A 19,983-nucleotide genomic window follows, 5' to 3' on the forward strand; every position below is an offset into this window, starting at 1 on the left:
TGAGGAACTATTGGAGACCCATGGCTGTAGAAAGTGGGATAAAGCTGCCAGTGCATTTGGGGCCCGGCTTCAGGAGGAGAGTCACCCCAGGCTGGTGATAGAAGCATCTTCCCTCTCACAAGGGACGCCGGTCTGCAGCGTCCTGGAGCTGAAATTAGCCACCAGGGTATGCGGATATGGATAACTCATGAACCTCTTTTGAAAGAGCACTTCTTCGGGGGCGTGTAGAATACGCACAATTGGATCAAGTGCTCTGTGAGGAAGATGTGGAGGGAAAGTGACCTTCCTGGGCAAAGAAAGCCATTGAGATGTGTAAGGCAGCCGAAATAACTAAAAATCAAATGACTCTAATGTGTGAGGATGAGGACAAAACTGTGCCCACTGTGATAAAGAAGAGGAACGCCCAGGGTTCCAAATCAAAGCGCCTACGGAATCTAAAGACTCCCAGTGGCAAGGCAAAAACCTCAACAGAATAAAAAACTCGGGGAGGAAGTGATCACAACCAAGCAAATAGTACACAGGGAGAAGTCACCCAGAGAAAGGGGGCCCACACACTCGGGAGACCCCCGATCTGGGCCATGCTTTCTAGTTGACCCTGAGTTACAGAGACTCAGAAGCTGGGGTGCATTGGACACCAAAGTGGGGTGACATTGGGGTTTGATGTTGCATCAAGTTTACTGTCAATAACCAGCCCAGATCTGGTGTGGGAGTTCTTATTAGGAAGGCATGGGGTGCCCCTTGGAGAGAGTGATCGGGGTTTGACTCTATTTGCTACTCTAACCTTTGTGGGGCCACCCAAACAGAAAGCAGAATGCTACAGAGGATCATCAGTCTGTCATCATCTGAACATTCCTACATGTCTTTCAGTCCTAACTGCTAAACTTAGTGGTGACCCAATAAATCTAATCATTTTGGCTCTGTGATTCCTCAGTTAGGTGATTATCCCAGGAGTGAACGGTTCTGCATTTCCAGGGCCTAGAACACAGTAGATATTTGGCTCAGAGTTTACGGCATCGAGTGTGGAAGTCAGAGGCGAGGATGGAGGTGAAGGTGGTGTGATCTGCAGTACAGAGAAATGATGAGATCCGCCATGCTTGGCCCAAGCACTTTGTGGTCCTCTCTAGTTCCAGGCCCAGTTGTGGGATGGGGTGGGCCACTTTGCTTTTCATCTGCCACTCCTCCTTTGCTTAATCCCCCCAATCTCCCGTAGAACAGAGCACCAGCCTTGACCTCCATTTCCAGGAGACAAAAGGACGGTTCTTAAGGGCCCCCTGACCTGCTGTAGCTCGTGGAACGTGTGAGCAACCGACACGGTCTGGGGCTGTCACTTTGTCATCTGTTGGTGATGCGCCTCTCCTGCTGTCTCCCTTCTCTGTGGCTGAATAAAGAACAGCCTTCCACTGGGATCTCCAGATGCCTCCTTTTATAGAGCCATTCCCTTATCTTGAAAAAAAAAAATATTAGCTACATGAAGGCACAGAAGATTTTGATGCCTCTATCGGTGATGTGGGTCTACCTGAGGACTAAGAGGATATGATTACAGACTCCCAGAGGGCGTGTGAGAACAACTTGAAAAGGGAAAAAATGAAAGAGGAAGATATGAAACACATGGGTCAGGTGCTCGGTCAGGTTCTTGACAATAAATTTAATTCAGGTGAAGGCTCTTCCCTTCGTGCAGGCACCAGGGGTGTATATGAGATGCAGCATGCCTCATAGTGATGGTGCAGGGCATGGCATCAAAGCCAGGCTGAGGCCCCTCCGGATGTCAGTGGAGCTAATGAACACATGAGTGCCAAGGCCCAAGGAACAGCACTTTCAGCATGTGGGAAGAAACTGGATTCTGGAAGCTTGAATTCAGCTTCCAGAATTCAAGAAGCTGCAAACCTGAAGCACTGAAAGTGAATGCAAAGACAGGAAGGAGTGGGTTGGGGGTTTCTGATACCAAGGGGATGTTGCAAATGAGCCATACTCGAAGATCACAAGCCTCACAGGAGCAGGGCCTAATGGGCGGGTTGGGGGCTTAGAGCTGAAGCCTTTTACGGCCAACCTTACCAATCCCAGTGCTAGGGAGTCCCCAAGGTGGACATGGGCTTATAGGTTCTGCCGTCCTGGGAACCAACAAAGGTTAGGAACCATTCCTGCTGAGTACCAGCAACATGGAAGACAGTGGAGTGACTGCCTGCTTACTCATGCTTTTGTTTTTCCATCTAGAAAGTCTACAGAAACTCCTGGGAGCAGACCCGGGCTGGCAGTTACGACTTCAGGCTGGATGCCATCCCCTTCCAGACTGCCCGGGCATCCAGGGAGATCGCCAGTGATGTAAGACCCCATGTTCCCTCCCATAGTCACTGATGGGTTTTTCTCTGGTTTTCCCAGTTCTGTTGAAAGGCAAACCACCAGGACCTGTCAAGATTATCTCTCTGCACCAAAACTGAACACGTATTGTATTTTAAATGAAAGAAAAAAAAGCGGGCTTTACTTTCTAGCATCTTAGGCAGAAATTGTGGTCAAGGAGGGCTGTATTCCCATTCTCTCTCTTTTTAGAGAGGCACTCTTAAAAGATGATGGATGAGTACCAAGAGGTCCATAAATATGTGCTTGGGTTGTTGATTTGCAATAAAAGGACTTCTTTTAGCTGAAGCTCCATGGCAGAATAGAAAGAGATAGGGCTTTTGCCCTAGATGGACGAGTTCAAATCCTGGCTCTGGCACTTAGGAATTGGCTGTTTGTCTTGGGCAAGTTGCTCAAATTCTCTGAACTTAATTTTCTACATCTATGAAATAGGGATCTTGTCTCCTGGATTAATGTAGGAATGAAAACAAAATCATATATGGTGTCAGGAACATAGCAGGTATTCTGAAAGAGAGGGCACCATTGACTAGACAAGTGTCCACAGTGCTAGACGGAGTCTCACTTGGGAACAGTTTCCTGCTGATCCACAATTTGATAAGTACAGAAATTAAGAGCATGTGATTTTTGAATTTTTTTTTAGCAATTAGGACATTGTAGCATCCAAGCGTGTGATCACTGGACTCATCTCCCTGAACAGGGTGAAGGCCAGGTTGGGTGTTACCAAATACAAGTGGTATTACTACATACTAGCCACATGCAATAGGACCATACATGGGTCTTTAATGCATTGGAAATGTAAAAAGCAAATCAAATTGGGACTGAGCCTTCACTGTAGATGGTTTGAGGAGCACTGGACTAGGTCCCTGAAAGCTGGAAGGAATCAAAGGCAGAGTGGCCTATGTGAGAATGGGCACAGTTCTCTTCCTGTTGGAGTATCAATGATAACAGTGACAATACCAGTAGCCACCACTCAGTGGGCCAGAGCTCATGCCAGACATGAAGCTCAGCCCCTGTCTGATTGAATCCTCTCAGCGTCCTACGGGTTGGAAGATCATTCTCCAATTTTATCAGATGGGGAAACTGAGGCTCACGGAGACACTCAGTAACTGGCCCATGGCCACACAGATAGGTCTACCTGGATCCAAAGCCTGTGCCTTTAACCCACTCTTGAGCCCCCTGCTGAGAATGCCCTGGGATGGCCCCATATGTGAGGCTGGCCCTGGGGGAGGTAGGCACCCATGACCTGCCTCTGCTCCTCTGACTTGCAGTTCCGGTACAAAGAGGCTTTCCTGCGGGACCGAGGCCTGCAGATCGGGTACCGCAGCGTCGACGATGACCCAAGGATGAAGCATTTCCTCAACGTTGGCAGGCTCCAGAGTGACAATGAGTACAAGAAGGACTTTGCCAAGTGTCGGTCCCAGTTTCACAGCCGCACAGACCAGCCCGGCCTCCTTCAGGCCAAGAGGAGCCAGCAGCTGGCCAGCGACGTGCACTACAGGCAGCCCCTGCCCCAGCCCACCTGCGACCCGGAGCAGCTGGGCCTCAGGCACGCTCAGAAGGCCCACCAGCTGCAGAGTGATGTGAGCCACCTCCACCCACTCCCCTGAGGCCCTTCCTCTGGTGCCTCTTCCTAAGAGGTGGCCATAATGCCACGTTCCATGTTAGCTTTTGGGGGAGCTGGGCTGAGAGAGAATCCAAGACACTTAACGCTTTAGTGCCAGAAAGAATAACAACAGTAACTACCACTTCTTGAGTGTCTCCTGTGGGTCAGGCTCTGTGTCAAATGCTTGCCAAGCCTCGTGCCATTGGCACTCATGCCAACCCCAGGACTGCCTCATTTTACAGATGAGGAACCTGAGGCTCAGAGAGGTTCAGTGACTTACTCAAGATCCCATAACAAATAAGTGGCAGACCTGGGATATCAAGCGCTTTTTGTGTGCTGTGAGGGCCCAAGCTCTTGATGGCTATGCTGAACTGTTTCCAAGGGATCTTAGTAGCTATTAACCCAGCCTTTGCACTTTCCCTGGGAAGAAACTGAAGCCCAGAGAAGGGAAGTGGCCTCCCTAAGGCCCCAGAGTATGTGGAGCAGGTGTCACTGCCCCACCCACTCCCAATTGCAACTTTTGTCACTTGAATGGGAAGATGCAAGAGACAGCAACGTGCCGGCTGGACTCACAGTGCATTGGGGCCCCTGTGCCAGGGAGATGCTGCTTATGATAAATTTTTTCCCCTTGTTCTGGCTTTACTGATGACAGACAACATAGTCTCATTGTGACTGCCTTTTTAATCGTCTTTACTTGATGGTCAAACCACTCCAAACCCTGCTGACATATTCCTCTTGCTTCCCTCTTACCCTCAAGGTCAAGTACAAATCAGACTTGAACCTGACCAGAGGTGTTGGCTGGACCCCTCCTGGCTCCTACAAAGTGGAAATGGCTCGGCGGGCCGCGGAACTGGCCAACGCAAGGGGCCTGGGTCTCCAGGGAGCTTACGTGAGTATCAAGCTGCACAGCCACCCTGGTTTGCAAGGCCATTGGGAAAGACACACTCATTGTCTCTTTTCAAAGTTTATTTTTGGCCAAAGGTCAGCTAGCTCTAAAGAAGTGTGAAATGCAGCTCAAACAAGGCGCCTAATTTCATGGGTCTGAGATGACCAGGCAGATGACACGAAGGTTAAACTTCCTGCAGGGCTTTCTCTGAAGTCACAGCCATTAGTTCTGCAGAGGCAAACCTACCGGGGCTACATCAATCCCGGGCCAGGGCAGCCCAGGCTGTGCTGACTGCTTGCTCGTTACGTTCGCAGAAAGGGTCAGGGACTCGCTGGATACGACAGTCTGCATTTTGAACCCTACTTTGTTCAGAAGAAAGAGGCCAGGTCTAAATGAGAGATTGGCTTTGCTTCTTTCTCATTCTTGCCTTGAGGGCCCTTTTTCTCGGGGAGGGTAGAAGAGGGGAAAAGGAAGGGGAGGGTGAGCCTGTTAAATGCTCCCGGGGCTTCTTAGCATGCCCTGTGGGAACTGGGGCCGGGGGTGGGGGCGGGGGAGCTTTATTTTAACTTGGGGTATGTTTGATGTCAGCATCGGAGGGCAGAAGCAGTGGAGGCTGGAGATCATCAGAGCGGGGAGGTGAACCCAGATGCCACTGAGATTCTGCACGTCAAGAGGAAGAAGGCCCTGCTTTTGTGAGCTGTGTCCACCCCTATTCTTGAGAAGCCAGAGAGGAAGTTTGCTCACCAGAGACATGCTTCAGATGGCTTCGATTTCGGCGAGCTGGAAAAATGGTCTACCAGCCCATCCCAGATCTGCCTTTATTAAAATAATAACTCTGAAAGCAAATGGAGAATGTCGTATTTGTGGTCCTCTCTGATACCTAGACGTGGATGGCTGATTCTGTTGAGTACCTCGAGTGTCTGGGCTGAGGAATAAAGATGTGACGGTGGTTCCCGTTGATGCTGGGCATTCTGGAGTCTGCATTTGCAGATGCCTGTGGTGGAGGCAGTCTCTGTGAGCACTGATTTTCTAGAAGGTACAGTTGGTTGAGGAAAGCAAACATACTATGTTGTGTTGATTCCATCAGAAGCCTGGTGACATTGTGCAAATGTTGGTCTGGGAAGGCCCAGGCTGGGTGGCAGCTGTCTCTGCTTAGAGTAGGGACAGTCCACTGCGTGGTCCCCTGGAGGTTCTGGGGGTGTCCATTGTTGGCCGTGAGGCCTCCTGGTGTCAGGGTGCCAAGGAGAGTGGGCTCTGAGGTCCAGAAGACAGTACCTTAGAAGTCACTTTCACTTTTGATGGTGGCTTTGATCCAATTCAGGAATTTGGTAACTTGGGTGTAGACCCCTGGCCTCGTCCCACACCCCAGGCCCCAGCTCACTATCCCATAGACGTAGTAGGTGCCATCCTTCTCACAAGTCAGGGGGCCTCCAGAGTCACCCTAAGGGAAACAGAGGCATAAGCTCATCCTCGTGAATCAGAGACATTTGGAGAAGCCCCCACCTCTCTCCAGGGGGTGTCAGGAAGGGATGGGGTGGAGTCCCTTGCCAGCCTCCGTGGGCTTCTCGGGAAAGCGGTGACAAGGCTCTTGCCACATCTCACATGATACAAGACTCTAAGGGAGAGAAGATAACAGTGCCCTCCATCCCTGAGTCCACGCGGGCTTGACAGAGGAGCTGCAGGGCTGCACTTCCCGACTCTTAGTGATGCAGATGTTATGACTGAGTTCTTGGGGGCCCTCAGCACACACAGGGGAGGAGGATGGGGACTCCAAGGCAGCATGGCCTAGGTGCTCAGCATGGTCTATGGGGTTAGATCTCCTGGGTTTCAAACCAGGCCCTACCACCTGCCAGGCATGTGACCTTGGGCCTCAGTTTCTCACACTGTAAACCATAGATAGCAATAGATCCCCATCCCCCAGGGTTCTTGTGAAGATTAATTATTTGTAAAGTATATAGAACAGTGCCTGGTTCATATTAACCATGGTTCATGGAAGGTGGCGAGGATGATGATGGTGAGGAGAAGAAGACATTGAAGATGATAGCTCTCGAAAACAATACTGCTTAGGCACTACAACTGACAGGTTTTTTAAAAAATGAATTCTCTCTTTTAAACTTAGCCACGACCTTGTGATCTTATGGATAGATTTGTTCCATTTTATAGCTTAGGCATCTGAGATTGAAGAATTGCTTTCATCACTGATAAAAGTCATAAAGTAAGAGACAGAAACAGGTTTCAAATCCATAACTATTTGTTTCCAAAGCCTGTAAGTGAAGTCCTTCAATTAGCTAGGGAATTGAACGAGGGTTTTTTGTTTGTTTGTTTTTTTGAGACAGGGTCTCGTTTTGTCGCCCAGGCTGGAGTGCAGTGGCACCCTCTTGACTCACTGCAACCTCCGTTTCCTGGGTCCAAGTGATTCTTCTGTCTCAGCCCCAGTAACTGGGACTACAGGCATGTGCCACCATATTCACCTAATTTTTGTATTTTCTTTCAGTAGAGACGGGGTTCACTATGTTGGCTAGGCTGATCTTGAACTTCTGACCTCAGGTGATCTGCCCGCCTCAGCCTCCCAAAGTGCTGGGATTACAGCTTGAGCTACCACGCCCAGCCTGAGTGAGCTCTTTTCTTAACTATCTTCTGGGAAGGAGTTTAGGGCAAATTGCACCCATCTGCCCCTCCTCTGAGTATGTGAACATCCTTGGCTCATTGGGAAGAGACAGAGAGTCACAGGAGAGCCACAAACTCTGGAGAGAGGAGCCTAGATGTTCCATCCCAAAGTGAGTTCAAGGCCAACAAATCATTGTGGGTTCCTTTGTACAGGGAGGCTCCCTCAAGGAGTTGGGAATTGAATGTTGGCATGCTGTTTTTCAGGACACTTAGAAGGTTTATGGGGACAACAGTCAGAAAATTCTAAATGGAGCTGTTCCTGGGATTCTAGAAAGGACCCTGTGTGATGTGATCCCTAAAGAGAAAGGGACTATCAGGAATGGGCTTCGACTTGGGGCAGGGCCCAAAGTCACTTTAGCATTGGTTAATGGAGCTACCACCTTCTCCCTCTGCAACAGTGTCTTTGAGTCACAAGCCTCAGCAACTTGGGGTTCCAAAAGGCCCTAGGCTACAGATATACTTCGTTTTCTAGGGCTAAGACACACACACACACACACACACACACACACACATAGACACACACATGAGTCCTCATGATGAGTTAATAGTACTGTAAAATCTCTAGCTTTAGGCCTTCTTCTTTCTCCTTCTAGCCACTGGTCTTCTGGACAGTTCCCTGTTTACTGGGATTCTCAGAAATGCTGCCCAACACTGAGGCCACAAACCCCTTTGATGTCCTGCAGACTGTATTGTTCAAATCCCAGCCCTGCCACTGGCCACCCAATTGCTATAGGCCAAGATAACTTCTCTAAGCATGTGTAAAATGGTGATCATGATACCACCTTCACCAGTGTGTTGTGAGAGTTAAATTAGACAATGCAGGCAACGTGACCTCTGTGGTCATTATGCTGAGTCATCCTGAGTTGATGTGGATGAGGATGTACCAGGGGACCAGGGGGCAGACACAGCTCATCTGTGTCTTAGCTTTACCACAGGTGAACCTCTGAACCCAGCTCCCAGCCCAGGGCTCTAAGGGGCCTCCGCCTAGTGAAACATCCTGCCAGTCTCTCCTTCTACAAGCACCACTTGGAGTCTCTGACCTGGCAGGTGTCTTGCCCAGGTTTCTGAAGGTTTCCCGCACAGATCATACTGTCATCAATCATGTGATCATAGAGTTGCCGGGAGTTGCACAAAGTGTTGGAGATCAGCTTGACTTTGGCATCCAGGAGCTGGCGGGACCCTTTTCCTGTGGGGAAGGAGCAGAGAAAAGAGTACTACTGTGGGGACCAGGGTGGCACCAACCCCAGCAGAAACCAGACTGTCATGGAGAAGCCCACCAACTCTCAGCTCAGAAAGGAAGAATTTTTCCAGGAGATGAGCAGAAAAGCCTCATGTTTAGCCTTCAACATGCCAGTGCAGACCTACAATCCTGTGCTGGTCATGACTGATGGACCAGATAGTATATTCCCTCCTCTCTTTCCCCAACTAGGCCGTGAGGTTCAGGAGGAAATAGATACTGTCCTAACCATTTTAAAATCCCCAAGGCCTAACCAAAGGACTGGCACAGTTCTTAGTGGATGGATGGATGGATGGATGGATGGATGGATGGATGGATGGATGGGTGAAGTGCCCTGTGCAGTAGGCTACCTGCTTCCTAGAGCAGGCATTTTCCCCTGTAAAGAAAATGAAATAAATCAAAACATTTCATTGGTTTTGAACATAAAATCTTAGAGGCCTGTTCATGAAAAGCAAAATAATTCTAATCTAAGCCTCCAAAAGATTCCCATCTGAGACATCACCATGCTGACCAGACCATATTGAGCAGAATAGAGGTTGACAAGTGCAGATGGACTACAATGAAAATGGCTGTAAAATGAGTTTACTGGCTGACCCTAAATCCAATTAGCCAGACATCTTTCTCAAAAGACTCAAAGTTATATATTACATTTCACCTTGCTCAGATGTGTGGAATTTCTGCAGACTTATTTAAAGTAATTCTCGCTATTCACTATTATGGACAAGATTTGGGAAGGAAGAGTAATATATTCTGAGTATTCGGGAAAGACATGAAATACTCTTCTGATTTTTTTTTTAGTAGAGGGTATAATCTTGCCAGTACTATGAGGAAAGTAATCCTTGGTTACTTTTTAAAAAGAGACCAGATCCTAAAGACAAATCAACAGCTGGATTTAACACAATTTTATAGAATGTCTACTGTGTGGAGAACCCCAACCAAAGTACTGTGAGACAGACAGAGATGAATGGGGCCTGACCCCATCTTCCAGGGGCTGACTTAATGAATGTCTCTTTAGAATTCTGTCATCCCCTGTGATCATGCTTGCAAACCTAGGATGTAAGTATGATTATTAAGAAACTAAAACTCAGTTGTTCAAATGACAAAGTCAAGAACTGAATGCTAGTCTGTCTGACTCAAAAATCCATGATCTTTCCTCTTTCCAATCTACCTAGGGAGGGAGAAAGGTCTTCATAGATGCAGGGTCAATGCTTGGTAAAATTCAAGTATTTAGGGGTAGGGGCCAGGGATAGATACGGAAATCAGAGAAAATCAGGGAAGGCTCCCTGCAGGTGGAGGAATTTAACCAGATCTTGATCAATGAGGCAGATGATTTCTTTGGTTGATGCATCTTGAATATGACACTCATTTCAACTTCAAAAGGGCAGTTGAGTTGGGCCTTTCTTCTCTGGTTGATGTAGTTCACCTAAGTCATGGGAGAGTGCATGGCCAACTCACCTGTTTCTGTAACACCCCAGCCAGAGATGTGGCACTCACTCCCAGAGGGAAAGGACCCATCAGGCAAGCACACGGTCTTCACATATTTGGATTCCAGAGCACAGTGACCATCCACCGGCTTTAACTTGAGCAATGCTAGGTGGAGAGAGAGGTAGAAAATGGGTGTGATGTCACCTCTTTGTCAAAGAAGCACCAGCTTCAAGGTGGCCACAGCAAAGCCCCAACCGCCCCTGCCATGCCTGAAAAGCTTCTTCCACGGTCATTTCATATTTTGAACTTCCACCTGGGAAGGAGTAGCACTTCAGGGCGAGAGTCATGTCAAGAAATAATAATTGACTTTGAAATCACGTTTAATCCATTTTTTAAGAAACACGCCGTTAGAGGGACAAAAAGGCTACTGAGGAAGGAGAGAGAGGTGGGGGGAATCCTCACGATAAGGGGAATGGGGTATAGAACTGAGCAGCCAGTAGCTAGGAATGTCATTGCATTTGCACTGGAGCACCCGCCAGGGGCTAGGGACCAGGCATGCCTGCATGCACATTGTGTCACCTGACACATAAGAAGCTAAGAGTTGCGCATCAGTGTTTCCATTTCATAGAAGAGAAAAGAGGGCTCAGGGAGGTGAGCTGGCTCCTGGTGAGAAAGTTGGGAAGCCGGGATTCCAGGCCAAGCCCATTCCATAGCACAATGTTTCTAGTATAGCTTGCCCTCGGTTTAAGAGCATATGCGCATTTATCCACATTTACACATACCCTCAAAAACTAAAAAGCTCTGGAACACGTTCCCAACTTCACAGGGTCCACAGGGACCAAAAACAATCAAGAGCACCTTCTAGAACCAAACTTCAGCTTTCCGTTCATAGAGAAATCCACCCAGGACAAGACCCTCAGGAGAGCCATGAAAGAGGAACTTGCCAATATCATTGTGGGGAATCTCATCTCTTTCATTGTAGTGGGTGTACTTGAATATCTTCTCCACTCTAAAGATCTGCTCGTGAAATTCTTCTTTCTTCAGGTCCTGGTCCCCTAGCACTACCTTTAGATGTCTCGTTTTTATGCTGCAAGGGAAAATGAGATAGTCAGGAAGGCTCTGCTTCCGCTCAGCTGTGTGGCCTTTGGCAAATCTGACCTTCTGCAGACTCAACCTCCTCATCTGTAACCCTTGTCTCACTCACAGGACTCTGCTGTGGTGGGATCCAAATAAGATTATGTAAGGGAAGTGCTTTATTAACAGAAGCAAGCTCCAAATGTAAGCTATAACTTTTACTCACTTCTCATGGGAGACCTCCCATTGTCCCTAGGCCTTCCAGAGAAACAGCCATTGCCATCTTGAACCAGTCTTGTAAAATCCATTGGCAGGTGCTAATGTCTGCCTGCTTGACCTCTCTTGGGGAGCACCTCCTAGAAGCTCAGAGAAATCATTTACTACAAGGTGAACTGGAAGACCTTCGTGACCACCTCCAAAACCCAGGCTTTGTTGGACCAGCCTTGACCATGAGCATAGGGAGCTCAGAAGGGGGTGACTCTTCAGCTCCCCAGAAGTTACTTGCCTCTCTAAGGCACACAAGAGGCATGGATGAAGACACCTGACTCAGAAGGGTCATTGGTGATGGCATCAGACAGAGGAGCATGCTTTCCTCTGTTCAGGGCAGGACAAAAGAAGTCAAAGAAGTAGATAGAATGGGATTTCCATCTTACTTGTCCACTTAACTTTCCATACGACTTTAGGCAAGGTAAAGGCAGAATCCCAAGGTTCAAGATCCTCACTTACAAAAAGGGAATAACAATCTTTTCCTTCACAAATATTTCCTCAGCACTTGCTATGTACAAAGGCACACTCAAGACACTGGAGATCTCACAATTAATAAAACAGATAAAAATCCCTGACCTTCCTCAGCTTGTCCTCCAGCAGACAGCTTTGAGGATTAAATGTCATTTAATAAATGCTGTGCCCACGGTAAACATTCCAGATATGGTAGCTATTTTCCCTCTGACTTTCAGGAGCCATTCTTTTGCCCTTGAACAGATCAGAACCCCTAATCCTGCCAGAGCTACCAAGACGCTGCTCAGAGGGGAAGGGAAGAGCACCCCCAGGCACTCAAGCCACCCTGGTCCCTGTCCCAGCCAGCACCTACTCGGTGCAGTGGGCAGCAGTGAGCACCCAGCAGGGGTGGATCAGCGCCCCTCCACAGAAGTGGCCCTGGGGCATGGACACGGTCAGAGGCAGCGAGGACTGGAGGGACGCCTGCCATGGGTGTTTGCCCGCCGTGCTCTTAAAGCCTCCATAGATTTTCTTGATCTTCCTCTCTGCTATCTCAGTCTTTCCGCAGGAGTCAAACCCCAGAAGCTTGGTTGATGGCTCAGTGGGGATTTCCTCTGGGTAGGCAATGTCTGTGGGACACAAGAAAGACAAATTGTGCCATTCAGCCTCCCTCCAGTTCCTCAGCAGGGCTCAGGCAGAGGTATGACTCTGAGCCCAGCAGCTGAGCAGGGGTCCAGAGCTGAGAGACTGCACCGGTGCACACAGGGTGGGCATACAGTAGGTGCACAGTTGATATTTGTAGAATACATTGCGTAACATAAAGCAAGTCTGTAGAATTAACAATGCAGATTTTTTTTCTTCCATTTCAAAGTATGTGACTCCTAAGATTGACATGTACACACATACATTATGTTTATGGAAATATACAAATCCATCACTGGGTATTTACATTGACAAAGGCCCCACCATTATAAGTGTGCATGATCACTGTGCCTTTCATTATTAGTGCACAATTACAAGTGTGGAGGCTTTTTCAGGGTAGAGGGGAGGGTATTCAGATGAACTAGAATAGGTGAGATAAAACATTTGCACAGATGACTGTGATACAAAAGGAGAGAGAAGTAAATGTTGTATCGGTGGTGCCTCGTTCGGTTCCTTGGGATTTGTAAGGAGGCAGAGATAACATTTTACTTGAGAAATCAAGGAGGACTTCCTGGAGAAGGGGATATTTGAGTTGGTTCTCAAAGAATAGTTGTATATGCACAAGAACAGATATGGGATGGAGCGTTATAGACAGAAGCAACCATAAGATCAGAGGCGCATATGTGAAACTGCTCAGGGAGGGAATCCCACTGGTCAGGGTGAAAGGGCACATTGTTCCAGATGTGGGCACAGAGCGAGGCCAGGGCAGATGGCCAGGAAGACTGTGAGGCTGGAATTTGGATGCTTTGTATCCTGAGAGGCCTTGGGGGCCCAGCCAGTTTGATCACCATTGTACACCCAGGGCCCAGCACAGTGGCTGGCAAACAGCAAGAGATGGGTAAATATCTGTTGAGGGCACTGATTTGGAGTCAGAAACCATGAGTTTAGGGTTGGACTACCTGACCTGAACCCACAAAGGTATCCAGACCTGCTTGGCATCCTGGTGGGTGCAGACGGTTGGGCAGTTGGGCTGGCAGTGGGCTGTGAATTGGTAAAGCAAGTGTGGAGGAAGAATGGGGTGAGGGAGGGACCAGATGCCCGGGACATCTCCCTACAAATCTCCATCCTCCCACCCCCTGGGCGTCTGAACAGCCATGACCTTTACCTTGGGCTGCGCAGGCTGAGACATCACAGTATTCCCATTTCACCTTGTCATTGCTAACTTTAATAAAGCACCAGGGCTTTTCGTCCGCGTCTGGGTTTCTAAAATACAACACAAAACAACTCAGAGTCAAGGCTTGGTGAACCCACTGGATCTTATTAAAGAACCTTTGCATAAGAAGGTGCCAGGCTTTTGTGCTCCCCCGGGACCACATTTCTTTGATTCCTCCAACAGGTTATAAAACCTTAGCACAGAAGGGTGTTTATAGTTTTTTGGCAAAACCTTGACTTCCAGAGGAAAATCTCAAGGACGAGGAAGCAGTCCCAAGTCTCATGCCAGATCCACAGGACATATCAAATTATTCGTAGGAAAAGAAATGAGATCCCTGTTGAAGACCTTTCCACGTCAGGAGAGTAAAATCATCACATAAACATGGTGAGAGTTGGGTTCCTCTGCCTGAGCCTTTGAATTCTGTGTATGGGAATCCTCTGAGAAAGGCTGCCAAGAGATCCCCCTCCCCGCCACCCCCAAAGACAGCTACACAAAAGGAACAGCTCAAGGTGAGATAAAGTGGAAGGTACTAGTGTTTTGTGGGGAAAAAAAAACAAAAAAACAAAACTTCATGGCCAAGTGCGGTGGCTCATGCTTGTAATCCTAGCACTTTGGGAGGCCAAGGCAGGTGGATCATGAGGTCAGGAGTTCAAGACCAGGCTGGCCAAGATGGTGAACCCCATCTCTACTAAAAATACAAAAATTAGCCAGGTCTGGTGGTGTGTGCCTGTAATCCCAGCTGCTTGGGAGGCTGAGGCTGGAGATCGCTTGAACCTGGGAGGCAAAGGTTGCAGTGAGCTGAGATGGTGCCACTACACTCTAGCCTGGGTGACAGAGTGAGACTCCGTCTCAAAAGAAAAAAAAAAAGTAAAGAAAAAAGAAAAAAAAATCCTTATTTATGAAGCCAGTTCAAAACCACACAAAGACCTCCTCCCCTTAATCTGTAACTCATCTGACTCATTGGCCTTGGCTAGACAAAGGGTAGTGGCAGGAAGGCAATGGAGTGGCCTGAAGGCAGCAGAAAAGGAAGAAGGAAACTAGATCACCACCAGGGAGAGTGGTGGCATTACCCTCACATGGGAAAGCCTGAACATCTTTGGGTTAGAGACCATCACCTTCGACAGACATTCCACTTGCTCTTCTCCGTCTCTGCCTGGAAGTTATGTGGGCTCATGTGATTATTTCTGACCAACAAAGTATGTGTGGGGAGAGGATGTGTCCCTTCTAGGCTGAAGTAGTGAAAAACCCAGTCTCTTCTTGCCAATCCGGAGTATTTGAGTAACCCTGTGGAGCTGAATCCCCTACCATCACCACTACCAACCCACATGATACTTGGAACATTAGTAAGAAATAGACTTTTTTTCTTTTCTTTTCTTTTTTTTTTTTTTTTGAGACAGGGTCTCACTTTGTCACCCAGGCTGGAGTGCTGTGGTTCACTGCAGCCTCAACCTCCTGGGTTCAGATGATCCTCCCATGTCAGCCTCCTGATTAGCTGGGGCTGCAGGTGCTGACCACCACATTCAGCTATTTTTTTTTTGGTAGAGACGGGGCTTTGCCATTTTGTCCAGGCTGGTCTCGAACTCTTGGGCTCAAGCAATCTGCCTGCCTCAGCCTCCAAGTCATATGCCTGTGCTATGATTACAGGCATGAACCACAGTGACCGACCCGGAAATAGACTTTGATATATTTGAGCCACGGAGATTTGGCAGTTGTTTACTATGGCAGCATAACATCGTCTATCCTGAGTAAGAAAATCTTCCTAGAAAGGAGGCTGATGAGTTTCAGTGATCTGTTTTAAAATAAGTGACCAAAATCAACTGAGCATGAATAAGGTAACTGTTACCTGCAGAAATTGTGCTCCCCAATCCCATGGGTTTCAGCATCCTCCATAAACATGTTGTAACTCTCCTGCAAGAGGAGGTGGGAGTTCCAGTAAAGGCACGCATGCTGGTTGACTGTCCTATTCATTTTCCCTCGGTAAGAGTAGCCATCGCCAACATAGCAGTCATCAGAACCTCCGAGAGAGCAGGTAGCAATGTGAGAACCAACAGCCACTGGCGTGCTGCTCCCAAAAAGGGCTTGGTGGGTATGTCAAGTGGTGAGAGAACTGGACCTGCATATTTATCGCCCTGGGATTTCACCACAAATTTCAGAAAAAAAAAAGTGTTGAATGTCCCACATTTAATCCTGCTTAAAATATGAAATATAGTGGTTGTAGGGTGTGGGAGCTTAGTTCTTTAATTCTGGCTCACACAAGAACTGATGGAAGGTGGGCTAAGGCCTAGGGATGCCCAGGTGGTTTGACTTGCCTGCACTACGCCCCAGTTTATTAGTTTCTTTACAAGAAGCCAGACACACCCTATCCCCTTAGGCGAGAAGGCTGAGGCAATAGTAGAGTTTGGGAAACTTGATTTGAACCACATTCTGGCAACAAAACCCAGAGAGAAAAGGGTTCCAGAGGCCTCACTTGTGGCCCTGATGAGGTGGTGGCAGAGACCCATACCTATTTCACAGAATTTCCCCTTGAACTGGTCAGGACAGGCACAGGTGAACTTGGATCTCCGCTTATGCCGGGAGCAGGTACCACTATTCTGGCAGGGGTTTGGCCTGCACACAGGAACCACTGTGAACAAAGGAATGGGGCCAGGAATGCTCTTCAGAAGGAGTTGCAGCCCACGTCTGAGATGACAAGGAGACATTGGTGGCATTCTACTGGTGTCCATCCTTTCACGAAAGGTGGGTCACCAGAGGGGAAAGACAGATCCACTGATACTCTAGTAAGTGTACACAGAAGCCTTAAGAACATGAGCTAACGTGGATGAAGCAATATGGCTGGAGGCCAAGACTAAGTGCACTTAAGTAGATGGGTTACTCAGTAAGAAAACGAAGAAGCATGGTCGGAGCAGGAGTACTGGGCCCCATCTGAGCTAGGTAGAGCTAGGTAGAGCTAGGTAGAGCTCTGCCTGCTGATACCCATGTGGCCATGAGCAAATGAGTTCACCTGTCTACATTTCAAGCTCTTCATCTGTAAAACCCTTCCTTGAGGTGTTTTTGGAGAATGCAAAAGACAGCGTATGTTTCCTGAGACAATGCCTGCCTCATAGCAGGGACTCGATATGTATTCATTCCCCTACTTGGTCCCCCTCAGGAATAGATCAGGGTCTACTTCGTGGAAGAAGTGAGTTTCAAGATGATTCTTTTTGGATGCGAAGGGACACAGACCAGTCAACTCCCACTGAATTGAGTCAATCCAGGGATAATTTATCTTTAGAAATCCTAGGGAAAAGGACCATCTTGGATGCCTGCCACAAAAACATGAGGTGCATCTGGCCTTCCATGCAGAAGGGTTCAGGTAAAAAATAGGGCACAGAAAGCCTAGCGTCGAAGGGGCCTCCACCACTTACCTTGGGAGCAGCTGGGGCCTGTGTAAGGGTGTTTGCAGACACAGCGGTAGTAGGGAGGACTCTGGGTAATGAGACATTGGCCCCGGCCACATGGGTTGTCCTTGCACGTGTTTTGCACTGTAGGAGATCCATAGAGAAGTGGGGGCAAAACATAAGACACTCTTTGGGGCACATTTTCCTTAGAGGGATACATATACAATACAATGTTTGGGGATGGGGTGACTGACAGGGTTTGTAGCCTTGTCCGTGGTCCTGAAACACTAGGGTACGCCAGGACAAGGCTTCTGTCTAATTTTGGGGTCATGGCGGATTGTCTCCCACGTTGTTTCCCGTGCCCATAGTCTTAACTTTTCTATCTTAATAAAAACTTTGACAATTGTTACACCTTCAACAAACAGAGCTGCAATTTTAGTCTCTCCATTTTCTAGCTAACTTCAGAGTCCTTTTACAGTTTTGTTACTTTTCTGAGAAGTTGAGTAAGCCCAGACACTGTGTTTATACTCGATATTCTCAACCATCCTGAAAAATTTATTGAAGAAATTACAGGATTGAAAGTGAAAAGAATAAGTGAAGAGGGCACCAAGGGAAGAAGTCAACCACAAAGCCATACGTACACCTAAGACCCCCTTTGCCCTCCACCAAGTAAGATGGTTGCTAGAGCAGCCTGAATCCAGATTTTCTCTAGGGGTACAATTAGCCCCTAGGAGTCCTATTCTTGAAGCTTTATTCCATGGCCTCATGTTATGCCCACAGAATTCACTAACAGCAGATACAGTGAGGATGGCAGAATGAAAGAGCATGGTCCAGAAGTCAGGCACGAGGGCTCTAATTTCTGCTCTACACTTAGCTAGCTGTGTGACCTTGATCAAATGCCCTCACTCTCTGGGTTTCCTTTCTCTGACTGGGTTGGGTCTCATGTGCCCTGAGATCCTCCCTGCTCTCCCATTTGAGGACAACAGTGCTCTGTTGCAGTTAGACGAAACACTCTAAGCACAAAGTCCTGAGTTTGGAATACATCTTGGTTAGAGTCCAGCTCTTATGCCCTCTCACCCTCAATCTTCCCATCTGGAGAATGGATGTACTAGATCCATCTCACAGTGCAGGGGTGAGGATCCAGTGAGAGGCCGCCTGGGACCCTGCAGAGGAATCCACTATGCATGATACAGTATTTGCAGTTATAATCCTTTCCATGGCATCACACAGTGCTTTCTCACACAGAAAGGACCACTTCTTGTTTAACTCAGAGGAAAGAGTGGATCTAGTGATGATGCACCCACCTTTCTGACACTTATTCCCAGAGAAAGGGGCCAGGCAGCTGCACGTGAAGGTCCTCCCGTGAACAAGGCAGTCCCCACCGTGTTCACAGGGGTTGGGCTGGCACGGATCTAAGACACATGACAAGAAGGCAATGTCGGTAAGGAATGGCAGGTGAGAAGCCCCCCACTTTTTCATCTAATTTCAGTCTCCTGCCCCAAATGAGAGAGTAACTACCAAACCAGAAACTGGGGAAAGCAAGAAAACATACATTGTCCTTAAACAGCAAGGAAAATTGCAGTCACCTGACCAGAGAAAGGGATTCAGGTTAGTGAGAAGAGAGGCGAGAAGGAACCACGACTGTCTCCCCTCGGCCTGGCTTTGGACGGGGCCTTTCTCATTGAGAAACTCCCCTTTTCCCTCATCAGTGTTTTTCTCCTCCCAGTCTTGCTGGGAGTGCCACAGGGTCTGTCTCTGATGCTGAAGGTATTTCACAAGCCTGAAGACCTCCCCTACTTCCAGTGCCCAGGGGTGGAGGTCAGGAGTGGGGAAAGAAAACCCACCCCTAATGAAACGCAAGCTTTCTGAACATCAGGAGAGAAGACCAAAGGCAAGAGGGTGACAGAAGAATTGGCGGCGAGGAGGAAATGACCCAGTGGCCTTCATCTTTCTTCAACTACTTGTTCAGTTAGATTTTGTCATATTTCATCTGTGCCTGTGGCTTTCATGGTTGTCTGAATGGATCTTCCCTTGGGGAATTCTTTATCCTTCTGTTCACACACATTGTTCTTTGGTTCAGGAACTAGGATCCCTGGGCCCTGCTCTTGTTTTGATGGTCCCTTCTGATGTTCCCCCATGCCCTGTATCTTGGCCCTGCCTTCCAGGCCACTTTGCACAGTTACACAGCTTTTATTCCAGCTGCTAAGTGCTTTCCATTCCTTCTCCTCGTTTAGTCACATGGCATTGCTTGGACCCAGCTCCTTATTTTCTTTTCTGTCCCATTGCTGGGGTTAAGAAGCCACGAAAATAAAAACAAGTGTGGTAGGAGCACGTGTGTGTAAATACACACACACACATGCACACACACACACCATCTAACAACTGTGGAAAGCTTCTAAAGAGTGAAGGGAGAAAGAAAAAGTTGAAGGGGAAGGAAAAGTCCTGGCAAAGGCAGGAGGGAAGGAAAGTCCCAAAGCTGAATGTGTACATGCTACAGTCTGGTGCTCAAGGCTGACATGGACTTCCTGCACCCTTAGGGTCTGACCTGTAATCTAAGCTATGGGAATGATTTTGAACACAGCTGCTATTCACAGCATCAGGAAACCCGGACAATGCTGCATTAACTTGCTGCATGACCTTGGCCAAGTCAGCTCCTCTCTTAGCCTCACTTACATCATCTACCATTTGAGGGTAGGGGAGATGATCTCTAAGAACCTCCCCAGTCCTCACAGCATATGAATCTAACAGAAAAAAAAAGCCAGTCCACATAATTTCTTCCATAGCTATTTT

The 19,983-nt window shown here is 48.0% G+C and overlaps 2 protein-coding genes across 5 annotated transcripts in view; one reads left to right on the forward strand and one right to left on the reverse strand.

The window, feature by feature from the left end:
• Window positions 1-5,921, forward strand: part of NRAP (nebulin-related anchoring protein) — a 78,295-nt gene extending 72,374 nt beyond the window's left edge. For 2 of the 3 annotated variants that reach the window (XM_011967515.1, XM_011967517.1), the window contains 5 exons: window positions 2,212-2,319; window positions 3,621-3,932; window positions 4,713-4,844; window positions 5,156-5,160; window positions 5,438-5,921. In XM_011967515.1, coding sequence (XP_011822905.1) covers window positions 2,212-2,319; window positions 3,621-3,932; window positions 4,713-4,844; window positions 5,156-5,160; window positions 5,438-5,537 — 657 coding nt within the window. In that variant the 3' untranslated portion in view covers window positions 5,538-5,921. Of the gene's footprint in view, window positions 1-2,211; window positions 2,320-3,620; window positions 3,933-4,712; window positions 4,845-5,155; window positions 5,161-5,429 lie in introns of all 3 variants that reach the window. The other variant, XM_011967514.1, reaches the window with a different exon arrangement.
• Window positions 5,922-5,926: 5 nt separating this feature from the next.
• The window catches only part of HABP2 (hyaluronan binding protein 2), a 37,831-nt gene continuing 23,774 nt past the window's right edge, over window positions 5,927-19,983 (reverse strand). For both annotated transcript variants that reach the window (XM_011967519.1, XM_011967518.1), the window contains exons 4-13: window positions 18,498-18,605; window positions 17,221-17,337; window positions 16,320-16,439; window positions 15,660-15,831; window positions 13,769-13,866; window positions 12,335-12,590; window positions 11,115-11,257; window positions 10,201-10,335; window positions 8,549-8,694; window positions 5,927-6,282 (exon numbers count right to left, since the gene is read on the reverse strand). In XM_011967519.1, the coding sequence (XP_011822909.1) occupies window positions 6,118-6,282; window positions 8,549-8,694; window positions 10,201-10,335; window positions 11,115-11,257; window positions 12,335-12,590; window positions 13,769-13,866; window positions 15,660-15,831; window positions 16,320-16,439; window positions 17,221-17,337; window positions 18,498-18,605 (1,460 nt within the window). In that variant the 3' untranslated portion in view covers window positions 5,927-6,117. The remainder of the gene's footprint in view (window positions 6,283-8,548; window positions 8,695-10,200; window positions 10,336-11,114; window positions 11,258-12,334; window positions 12,591-13,768; window positions 13,867-15,659; window positions 15,832-16,319; window positions 16,440-17,220; window positions 17,338-18,497; window positions 18,606-19,983) is intronic.

The sequence above is a fragment of the Mandrillus leucophaeus genome, unplaced genomic scaffold (assembly GCF_000951045.1).
Source record: "Mandrillus leucophaeus isolate KB7577 unplaced genomic scaffold, Mleu.le_1.0 Scaffold80, whole genome shotgun sequence".
NCBI classification, from domain to species: Eukaryota; Metazoa; Chordata; class Mammalia; order Primates; family Cercopithecidae; genus Mandrillus; species Mandrillus leucophaeus.